This window comes from Hordeum vulgare, chromosome 3H (assembly GCF_904849725.1).
Source record: "Hordeum vulgare subsp. vulgare chromosome 3H, MorexV3_pseudomolecules_assembly, whole genome shotgun sequence".
In the NCBI taxonomy this organism is placed as follows: domain Eukaryota; kingdom Viridiplantae; phylum Streptophyta; class Magnoliopsida; order Poales; family Poaceae; genus Hordeum; species Hordeum vulgare.
Window position 1 is genome coordinate 84,875,341 of NC_058520.1, and position 11,557 is coordinate 84,886,897.

The following is an 11,557-nucleotide window of genomic DNA, read 5'->3' on the forward strand; positions in this document are numbered from 1 at the left end:
AACATAGGGACCTTATGCTACTGCAACAAAAGACCTTCCAACGGCGCCAGAAATAGGAGTGTTGCTTCATACTCCTCAGCAACGGCACCAGGAATCCTTCAGCTGTGGCTACGCTTTAAGGGACTTCCTAGGCAAGTATGCAAAGGATTTCCCCCATGGCACTAGAGCCTTGCGTTGGTGTTCCCTCGAAGCGGAAAGGGTGATGTAGCGTAGCGGTGGTAAGTACTTCCCTCAGTTTGAGAACCAAGGTATCAATTCAGTGGAGGAGTATCTCAAGATCCTGCACAAACACAAAAACTTGCTCCCAACGCTATGAAGGAGTTGTCAATCCCTTATAGATTGTTTTCCAAGTGAGAACTGAAAGCAACAAACACTACAGGAATCGGCCATTTTGCAGTCAGGACGCTATAGACGGCAAAGAGAGAATTACAGACGACAAAAAGTTTGTCGTCAGCCCATGACGACAAAAAATGTCGTCAACCCATGTGTTTGCAAAGTTTAATTTTGCCGTGAGCATTTTTTTCTAGCAGACGGCAAAAAATTTGCCGTATGTGAAAATGGTTTCCCGTCAGCTATTATGACGCAAAGTTTAATTTTGCCGTGAGCATTTTTTTCTAGCAGACGGCAAAAAATTTGCCGTATGTGAAAATGGTTTCCCGTCAGCTATTATGTGGCAGACGGCAAAAAAATATGACTAACAGAACAGCGCCTCTAACTAACAGCGTTAGTACCTTTGCCGTCAGCCAAAGAAGTAGACAACAAATTATATGGAGGGTTTGCCATCTCCTGAGGTTCTACACACGGCAAGCATATAATACTTAGCCGTCAGCAAGGGATGCGCAGACGGCAAAGCATATATACATACTTTTTTAGTTTGCATTACTTTATTTTGGTACTTCAGTAGACAATACATATTCTTATAAACACCAGTGATCCATATAAACAGAAATGATTACACAAATGCAACTGACACACATAGTACAAATGATCCATATCACATATACGAACAGAACATGTTCATGCATTATCCATATCACACCATATATATCATATATGTCATGGTGATCCATATCACAAATAGATAGATAGATATCACTATGAGACATTTTTTCACTACAAGATTTGTCACCTAAGATACAAGCTACAGGCCAGACCCACAACAGGAAGCGACATACATTTCTTGAGCACGCTGGCAACCTCCTGCTCCTTTTACTACCCCATCGTCCCTGGGCCAACTACTGCTGGTCGAAGAAGCTCGGCTGGTTCATCCAGCACCTGCACCACAACAGACCAAGAAAGGTTCACATCCACATACAACGGACACAAGAAACAGTTATTTGGGGCACAAAAATAACTTCACTAGGCATCAAAATGGGCACAAAAGCGTAAGGCTAGAATACTAGATGGTTCTTTTCTATCTGAGGGGCTCGCTCATCAGTTATATCATTTTCCATCTCCAATGTTGTGTATAAATCGATCGTTATTTCCTGCTTCTAGTTGTCCATACGATCCTTTCCAGTAGCAGCAAGATTTATTTCGCCTATTTTAGTAGCCTGTCATCAAGAAAGAGACGAGTAAACTCCATAAGTTCAATCTCTAATGTGCACATAATAATTATTCAAGTGTATTGAAGATCAATGCACGCATTTCATAAAGTAAGACCAAATCTGCATGGAAAGCTTGAAATATGTACAGTAAGGCCTCTCCACCATTTGGACTGCTATAGTTTATGTTAACCTGCATACGAATTGACAATAAGTTCAGTAAGGCCATACAAATAAAGAATAACAGTTAAATTGACTGAACCACCAGCATACCAAGAAGAAACGCATATTGCTTGTGAAAACACATTAAAGTTTATACCCTTTTAGATTCACCATTGCTGAGAGGTAGCAATGTCTGCTTAATACTTATATCTGATGTTGCTTTGACGCCAACAGTTACTTTTTTCTGGCCAGTATTCTGGACTACAAAAAATTGTCCAATTGAATCTGCAAGAAGAAAGAAACATGATGAAGCTTTCTCAAGACTAATAGAATTAACGGTCATACAAAATAGTCCATAATATAATTGTGCAAGCAAGCATAATGCTTCTTCAGATTCATTAAAGTGAAAGGCAAGCTAGATAGACCATGCTATGGTTTTAGCTAGGAGAAATGCTACCACGTGCAAACCTAATTGTCTGTCAAATTACCAGCATGTTATTCTCTAGTGATTCTTAACCTGTAAATGAATATTGCATTCACGAAATGGTAACCAGTATGCCCTGAAGCGACTATCCACTAAGGCACTAAGCCAGTAACTGATGAACATAGTTACTTAGTAGTATTAAACAAAGCCCTCTGGAATTTTTATGCAGCAAAAAAAGTAGTTCCTTCAAGAACAATATACAAAGCCCTCTGGAAATTCTTGATAGGATTTAGTATGAAGATATGCCAGTATTACTTTCTGGTGCTCTTTACCGGTCTCAGGGTTCTGCAGAGCGGTTGATGATTGATCAAGTTGTTTGGAGGTGCCAATCTTCTCACATTCGCCTGTAGCGAGGGTAGGTGCAGGAGCTCCCTGAAGAAGAGATCAAAGCAGCCACTAAATCCGAAGCTCGTCCATATTCTCGGAAGAACGCGAGTCCATTTCCACAAAATAACCCAATAAGCTAGCTATCAAAGAACAACAATCCTCACCTCGCCAGAGCCGGGCTCCTTGCCCTGCAAAACCCTAGCCGCCGCCGCAGGGTCCGGTAGCAGGGCAAAGGCAAGGAGGAGCGCCGCGAGCGCGGCGAATCCATAGGAGCCCATCGAATTCGGGGCGAAATTCCGGGCACGTCGCGGGAGCGGGAGGCGGGCGTCAGCCGGATCGTCGTCCGATCCGGCAGCGCGGGGGCGCCGCGGGTCGCATCGGCCGCGGCGAGGGGTCCGGGGGATCGGGATCTGGAAGGGGGGCCTGATCGCCATGTGTCGACCGGGATCTGGACGCCCCCGTCGATGCACGCGCGGCACGGAGGGGGCGAGGAGGCCGAGGGGATGGAACAGAACCGGGAGGAGGCTTGGGCAGCCGCGCACTCGCTCGCGCGCAGGTGCTCTGGTCTCCGGGGGCGCGGCGGCGAGGCCGGGGTCGCCGGGGCGTGGGGTGTCAGGGGCGAGGCCAGGGCGCGGGGGCGCGGAGCCGAGGTCGCCGGGGCGTGGAGCCAGGGGCGCCGGCGCCGGGGATGAAGCGGGAAGAGGATGGGCTAGGGTGATCTAGATCTGGTGCGTGAGAGAGAGATAGATGTACAAGGGAGAGGGACGTGATCTACATCTTGATCTGGATAAAGAGAAAACGTGTGAGGAAGAACATGGTGGGTGTTAGAGTTTAATTAATTATGTAATTAATTAAGTTAATCCCTACTTGTAACCGCACGCACGATGCGGGAACCGACATATGCGGGAACCGCCTTTCCCTGTCATATAAAGTTCATCATCAAGAATAAAGTGAATAGTGGTTTTTCATTACATCTCTCTCTTTTCAATCACAACACGTTATCAGCACTGCTTCTTCCAGAGCGCCTTCGACGAGAAGAGATAGACAGGAAAAAGAAAAGGTAGGATGCCTCGTTCAATGCCGACGAACCTTCGTCGCCTGCTGCAGAACGACGTCCGTCGTCGCCGCCTTGCTGTTCTCCGCCGCAGTTTCGGAGAGCGCCGCCGCTTCGATGGACGACGCCATGGAGCGGGTCGCTACATCGGCCGCCGCCATGGCGCCGGTGGCTACAGAGCGCTCCGTCACGGCCTGGGCACCCGCTCTCTGAGCGGTGCGAATCCGGCTGTTGGCGCTGAGCCCCGCGCCCCGCTCGCACGGGAGTCCATTGACTGGCTCCTCGCCGGCCCTGCCCCGCAAATGCTCGGCTCCTCGCCGGGCTTCTGGTGTCCTGACCATGGGTGGGTCATCTGCCCACTCCATGGGGATGACACCGACTCCCTCGAGCAGGTGCATGGACCCATCTTCGAGTGGGGATCCACCAGCGCCGCCGCTGAAGACCCCGCGCCGCGCCTCCCGTCTCCGACCCCGGCGGTTGCCGAGATGGGCGGCGGTTTCCCCGCGCAGGCCGGAGCCCCTGCTCCCTTCTTTGCGTTCGGCGCCTCCGCGCCCGCACTCGCGCCGATGAGGGCCGCCGCCCCTGCGTCCGCGCCCGCGCTCGCACCGATGGGGGCCGCCGCTTCTGCGCCCGCGCCCGCGCCGACGAGGGTCGCCGCCCCTGCGCCCGCGCTAGCGCCGACGACCAGGGCCGCCCCCTTCGCGCCCGAGCTCGCGTTGACCGGCGCCTGCGCCTCCGGTTTTGGCTACGCTGCCCGCAGTTTCTCCTGCGCGGCGGCCGCCGACTCCATCGCGCCCGCAGCGCCGGCTACGCCCCCGCGCCCGCGCCTGCCGTCCCCGACGTCGGCGACCCCTCCGACGCGCCACCGGCTGATGCCCTACGGCCTCGCGGCGGCGGGCTCTCCGTCGAGCAGCCGCGCCCCGCGCGCTGGCTCCTGGAGCCCGGCTGCACTTGGGCTAGCGAATGGCGCTGCATCAGGCTCTGTGCCTCCGGGCAGGTCTTCTGACGAGGACAACGACGTGAGCGGTGGACGCATGTGATGAGGCAGCAGCGGTCTCTCTAGCACAGCACATGGCTGTGCCTTATCTACTCGGTGGCAGGAAATTAAAAAAAAATATGTTTCCTTCTCTAACTAATCCTGTGTGGTGTTGGAATGAACTAGTCCTAGTCTAGCAGCAAGTTTTAGATTAATTCCTGTTTTTAGGTTAATTCATGTAGCATCAACAGTAGATCTAGCAGTAGACTAATCCCTGTTTTAGATCCTGCTTAATTCCTGTATTAATCTCTGTAGAATACTTTGTATTCCAGCATATATGAGATGTAATATATATTTCCGTGTTTACTACATGTTGAGATTGATTACCCGTATAATTTGTAATTGAGATTTTAAATTTCTTGCAAATAAAAGTCAACCCCTCGTCTTAATTGAGTTTTTGCTTAATACGAGCACGGGTTGATATGCAAAATTTCAAAGTGTTTTCCTTCAAATTGATGTTTTGGGACCACACAATAGTGAGTTGATCTACTGCATAGCAGATTATCGCCACTATGGTTAAGCCTACATTCTATCATATTGATATGATGATTGCTTAATATTGTGCCCTCCCATACATTTTATTAAGTTATGACATAAGGTACTAGAAACATGAGTATCTACTGATTTTTATCAGATTATACTCTCTAGTTCTGAGAGATGGACCCCGAATTTTATTTTGGGGCGTATCTACAACGTGTCAAACTTAACAATTTGAAAGTCACACTAATGATCTCAAGCCCATTTCTTGAAGTTATCATTAATTTTGCAACGTTCAATACAACGTAACCATGAAGGTTTTTATTTACCACGGTGTAAATCAATAATCTCTGGTTTACCCATGTAGGTAACTAATGGCTGGAAGAGAGTTCGATGTACTCGACCTCAATGGCCACAACTATCCTACCTGGGCCATGGACATCAAGATCGCTCTTGCATCCCGTGGATTAGTGCGTGCAATCCAGACTCCGGAAGATCCTCTTCCGGATGGAGTCACGCCGTTGAGAGATGAACAGAAATATGCCGCCTTATACATCATAAGGCACCATATCCACCCAGATCTCAAATCTGAATATTTGGAGGAGGAATCCCCACTTACTCTGTTTCAGGCCCTCAAGACGAGGTATGAACAGCAAAAGGCAGTTGTCCTGCCGGAAGCACTCCATGATTGGACGCATATCCGACTCCAGGATTTCAAATCCATCGGGGCATACAATCACGAGGTTCATAAGATAAGTTCCAAATTACGCTTTTGCGGGAAGGAACCTACTGATGCGGAAAAGATAGAAAAAACTCTGTCTACTATGCTCCCATCTGAAAGGGTCCTCCAGCAACAGTACCGCGCTCGTGACTACCAAGTCTATTCCGACCTCATTCATATCCTACTTCAGGCTGAAAAGCATGATGAACTACTTGCTAAGAATGGTTCTCAGCGTCCGGTTGGTTCCCAACCTCTGCCTGAAGTTCATATGAACGTCGTGAACAAACGAAAGCTTGATGGTGCGTCCCATGGCAAGCCATCGAACTTCAAGGGTAAACGCAAGCGCAACCGGAACAGAAAGCTTGGAAACTCGGACCGTGGGAAAGGCACCGCAAAGCCCAAGTTTGATAAAACTAAGCTTTGTGACAAGTGTGGATGCTACACGCATCCTACCAATAAGTGCAAGACCCCGAAGCATCTGGCAATTCTGTATCAGCAATCTAAGGGACGCAAAGTACCTCACGGGAAAAGGTTTGAAGCCAACTTCAACCTTCATCCAGATGGCACCAATGGAGCTGGTGGTTCGCAAGAAATTCCTCCCGGATCTAGCAACACCATGACACTCCTTACATCAGAGGATCCTATAGACACGGAGAACATGATGGTTGAGTACGCCTCAACCGACATGTTTGGAGACTTCGATTAGTCCCATTATCTCCTTAGTGATCGATTTATTAAATAAATCATATCCATGTGTGATGATTGTAATAGAACATAAGTATTGTTGTCATTTATATATTGTATCAGCACTTTGATATAATTAGATTGTATTCTATGTATTGAAATAAGGTTTTCTTACATGAAAAATCCTCATTTTTATATATAGCTTTCTACGGGGACAATCCGATGGAAGAGGAATTATGCCTTGTGGACAGTGCTACCACAAACTCCATTCTGAGGGAGTTGAAATATTTCCAGACCCTGAAAAAGATGAATGGAGATATTTTGACAATCGCTGGACGCGATACGGTAATTGTTGGCACTGGACGTGCCATATTTACTCTCCCAGGTGGTACACAGGTGACAATTGAGGATGCCTTGTTGTATCCCGATTCATCCCGTACCCTCATCAGTTTTCGAGATATCCGTAAAAATGGTTTTCACATTGAAACTCATCAGGACAACAAAGAAGAGTTTCTATTCTTCACAAAAGATTACGGATATGGCAAGCAAGTACTTGAAAGAATTCCTTCACTATCATCCGGACTGTACTATACGTACATCAAGCCCGTAGAACATGTTGCTTACAAGGTAATTTTTCAGAATGTTAATGCATTCCAAACTTGGCATGATCGCCTTGGTCACCCCAGTGTTGGGATGATGAGGAAAATTACTAGCAATTCCATTGGTCATAATTTGCTTGAGTCAAAGTTTCCTAAGTCATCAGACTTTGTGTGCACATCCTGCGCCATAGGGAAACTAATTTTGAGGCCATCACACCTTAAAATACAAGCTGAACCGCTTTAGTTCCTTGAACGCATTCAAGGTGACATTTGTGGTCCTATCCAACCATTATCTGGACCATTTCGGTATTTCATGGTTCTGATTGACGCATCTACACGATGGTCACACGTGTGCCTTCTATCCACACGAAACCATGCATTTGCCAAGATAATGCGGGAAGTAATTAAGTTACAGGCCCATTATCCAGAAAATCGGATTAAATCAATTCGCATGGACAATGCTGCAAAATTCTCCTCACGTGCTTTCAATGACTATTGCATGGCCTTGGGGATAGAAGTTCAGCACTCTGTCCCATACGTCCATACTCAAAATGGTTTGGCTGAATCTCTAATTAAAAGGATCAAACTCATTGCAAGACCTTTGTTGATGAATTGCAACTTGCCAACCTCTTGTTGGGGTCATGTAGTTTTACACGCTGCTGACTTGATACAATTGAGGCCAACTGCATATCACAGTTCTTCCCCTCTGGAATTGGTACGTGGAAATCCTCCCAGCATTTCCCATTTGCGTAAGTTCGGATGTGCTACGTACGTCCCAATCTCACCACCACAGCGGACATCCATGGGCCCACACAGGAAACTTGGGATCTATGTGGGGTACAAATCACCGTCGATTATTAAGTACCTAGAACCCCTTACTGGGGATCTATTTACAGCCCGTCACGCTGATTGCATTTTTGACGAGGAACATTTTCCGGCATTAGGGGGAGATTTCAAGTACCAGAAAGAATGCCCGGAAATTGATTGGAATGCCATTGCCATTTCAACCTCTGATCCACGTACTCAAGAGACTGAACTACAAGTTTGGAAAATTATTAATTTGCAACATCTTGCAAATAATCTGCCAGATTCATTTACTGATCTAAAAGGTGTTACAAAATCCTTGATTCCAGCCAGGAATGCGCCCGAAAGAGTGGAGGTACCAACTAAAACCACTCAACTCCCTGTTCCTAAAAAGAGGGGGAGTAGTACGGCCGCTGACCCGGAACCCGCTTCTCGCAAGCAGCAAAGGAGAGAGAGGAGAAAATCCTCAAAATCAGTAAATGCAAGTCAACTCAAAGTTGATGAACACCTTATGGGTAGTTTTCATCCAGTAGAAGGCCAACCTTCACAACCCAGCTCCAGTGTGCACAAAACTAGCTGGAACATCGGAACACCTAGACTCAATCGTATTGGGAAATAACGAAGAGCCTCTAGGGGTGCAAGAAATTCCCATCAACTATGTTGATTCTGGAGAATCATTTGACCGCAAGTCTACGACTTTCGACATATATTTTGCTGAAAAGATTGCAGATATCCTTATCACTGATCATGATCCAAAGTCTATCGTCGAGTGCCAAAGGCGCTCCGACTGGCCTAAATGGAAGGATGCAATCCAAGCAGAAATTGCCTCGCTTAACAAAAGGAAGGTATTCACTGAAGCAATACCTACACCTCCCAATGTTTTCCCTGTGGGATTCAAATGGGTTTTCCTCCGGAAACGGAATGAGAACAATGAGGTGGTGAGATATAAAGCAAGGCTCGTAGCACAAGGTTTTACACAGAAACCCGGCATTGATTTCAATGAGACATACTCTCCAGTAATGAGTGGAACAACTTTCCGATATCTTATATCAATGGCAGTACAAAATCGTCTATCCATGCAGTTGATGGACGTCGTGACCGCATATCTTTACGGGTCACTAGATTCGGACATATATATGAAGGTTCCTGACGGTATCTCTGTCCCGAGTAACAATGCAAAACGCAACATATATTGTGTAAAGCTGAATAAGTCATTATATGGCTTAAAACAGTCGGGGCGGATGTGGTACAACCGACTAAGTGAGTTCCTTCTTCAGAAAGGTTACTCCAATAGTGATGATTGCCCATGTGTCTTCATCAAGAAGTCCTCTACAGGATTTTGCATCATTTCTGTGTATGTTGATGATCTCAACATCATCGGCAACGCACCAGATATTGATAAAGCACGCAATCACCTAAAGATGGAATTTGAGATGAAGGATTTGGGTCAAACCAAATTTTGCTTGGGTCTCCAACTCGAGCACCTTACCTCAGGAATAATGGTACACCAAGCTGCCATATCCAGAAAATATTGGAGAAATTCAATATGGACGAATCCTATCCATCTAAAACACCCATGGTGGTTCGATCTCTAGACGTAGAGAAAGATCCATTCAAACCAAGGGATGATGGTGAAGAGATTTTGGGACCCGAGGTTCCATATCTCAGTGCTATTGGAGCGCTTATGTATCTTGCAAATTGCACAAGACCCGATATTGCATTTGCAGTAAATCTACTTGCTAGACACAGCGCAGCTCCTACCAAACGCCATTGGTCGGGAGTCAAGAATGTCTTTCGATATCTCCAAGGCACAAAGGATCTTGGTCTATACTTTCAATTCCAGGAAAAACTGGACTCTAGTATAATTGGATATACAGATGCTGGCTATTTATCTGATCCCCATAATGCCAGATCGCAGACCGGTTTTGTGTTCCTACATGGTGGACCTGCTATATCATGGAAGTCTTCGAAACAGACCCTAGTTGCAACATCTACCAATCATTCTGAAATAATTGCTTTATATGAGGCATCACGTGAATGCACGTGGCTTCGCAGAATGATAAACCACATACAACAGTCATGTGGAATTGGTTCTATCGAATCACCTACCATTATCTATGAAGATAATGCGGCTTGTGTTGCACAGATGCAAACAGGATACATAAAGAGCAATATCACTAAGCATATTGCCCCTAAGTTGTTTTATCCCCATGAACTCCAGAAAAGTGGTGAAATCAACATCTTGCAAGTCAAGTCATGTGATAATCTCGCTGATCTTTTCACAAAGTCTCTACCCGCTTCAACATTCCAGAAATACCTTCATGGAATTGGTATGCGACGGCTCCGAGATTTGCAAGAGTCAGGGGGAGTATCTTCCTAAACTGTTCCTGTTCAAAGCCTCATATTACACTCTTTTTCCCTTTATGAGTTTACTCTAGAGGTTCTCATCAAGGTTTTTAATGAGGTAATATCAACATAAGAACACATGTCATACTATCTGTTTTCCCCACCGGTGTTTTTAGGAAAAGTATATACGACATGTTTATTGTCCTCTTATTCTATGGATGCATTTCATATGGAGTTAACGGAGGCAATAACCATTATATGCGGTATCATTTTCTCCTTATTTTCCCACAGGGTTTGAAGGAGTTTTAGCTGCATATACTACACCACTCCTTATATTTTTCCCACAGGGTTTTTGGAGGAGATTATTACAAGATGATGAACACGTTCAAGGACAAGTAGAGATTAGGGGGAGTGTTAGAGTTTAATTAATTATGTAATTAATTAAGTTAATCCCTACTTGTAACCGCACGCACGATGCAGGAACCGCACGCACGATGCGGGAACCGACTTTCCGTGTCATATAAAGTTCATCATCAAGAATAAAGTGAATAGTGGTTTTTCATTACATCTCTCTCTTTTCAATCACAACAGTGGGGTAGGCGTGGGACACTCAGATCATAGATAGACAACATGTGGTGCCGATCATGCCACCTCATCAATCCACGAGATTGACCTACCATATGTGGTTTTTCTTTGTTGTATCTTTTTTTATTATAGACAGCTAAATTTTTTTTGCCGTCATCAATTTTTTTACAGACGGCAAAATATATATTTGCCGTCATCAATTTTTTTTACAAACGGCAAATTATATTTTGCCGTCATCAATTTTTTTTTACAAACGGCAAAATATATATTTGTCATCATCAGTTTTTTTTAACAAACGGCAAAATATCTTTGCCGTTAGCTCTTTTTTATTAAAGACGGCAAAATGTGTCTATGATGTCAGTCATTCTTTGCCGATAGCAGATGACGGCAAAAGTGGTGTTTGCCGTCATCCACGACGAAAAGCTGGCGGCAAAGATCTTCAAAGACGGCAAATTATGTGATTCCTGTAGTGAAAGTAACAAAGCAAAGTAAAAGCGGAGGGGTAAACGATGTATGTGAATAGACCCGGGGGCCGTAGTGTTTACTAGTGGCTTCTCTCATGAAAGCAAGTAGACGGTGGGTGAACAAATTACTGTCGAGCAATTGATAGAACCGCGCAAAGTCGTGACGATATCTATGCAATGATTGTTTCTATAGGCATCACATCCGAAACAAGTAGACCGATACTTGCTGCATCTACTACTATTACTCCACACGTCGACCGCTATCCAGCA

The 11,557-nt window shown here is 45.7% G+C and overlaps 1 protein-coding gene across 5 annotated transcripts; it reads right to left on the reverse strand.

Moving 5' to 3' along the window:
- Positions 1-976: 976 nt before the first annotated feature.
- LOC123443068 lies at positions 977-3,265 on the reverse strand. 5 transcript variants are annotated; one of them, XR_006630556.1, is made up of 6 exons: positions 2,682-3,265; positions 2,463-2,562; positions 1,864-1,991; positions 1,694-1,737; positions 1,401-1,553; positions 977-1,275 (listed from the first exon to the last, which is right to left on the reverse strand). XR_006630556.1 is itself a non-coding variant. In XM_045119316.1 (5 exons), the coding sequence occupies exons 1-5, from the start codon at positions 2,949-2,951 to the stop codon at positions 1,236-1,238; spliced, it is 582 nt and encodes a 193-aa protein (XP_044975251.1). In that variant the 5' UTR covers positions 2,952-3,265; the 3' UTR covers positions 977-1,235. The 5 variants fall into 5 exon arrangements, 3 of the variants coding, with proteins under 3 accessions (XP_044975251.1, XP_044975247.1, XP_044975250.1); XR_006630555.1 differs by having other exon boundaries at positions 1,663-1,737; XM_045119316.1 differs by lacking the exon at positions 1,401-1,553.
- Positions 3,266-11,557: the final 8,292 nt, after the last annotated feature.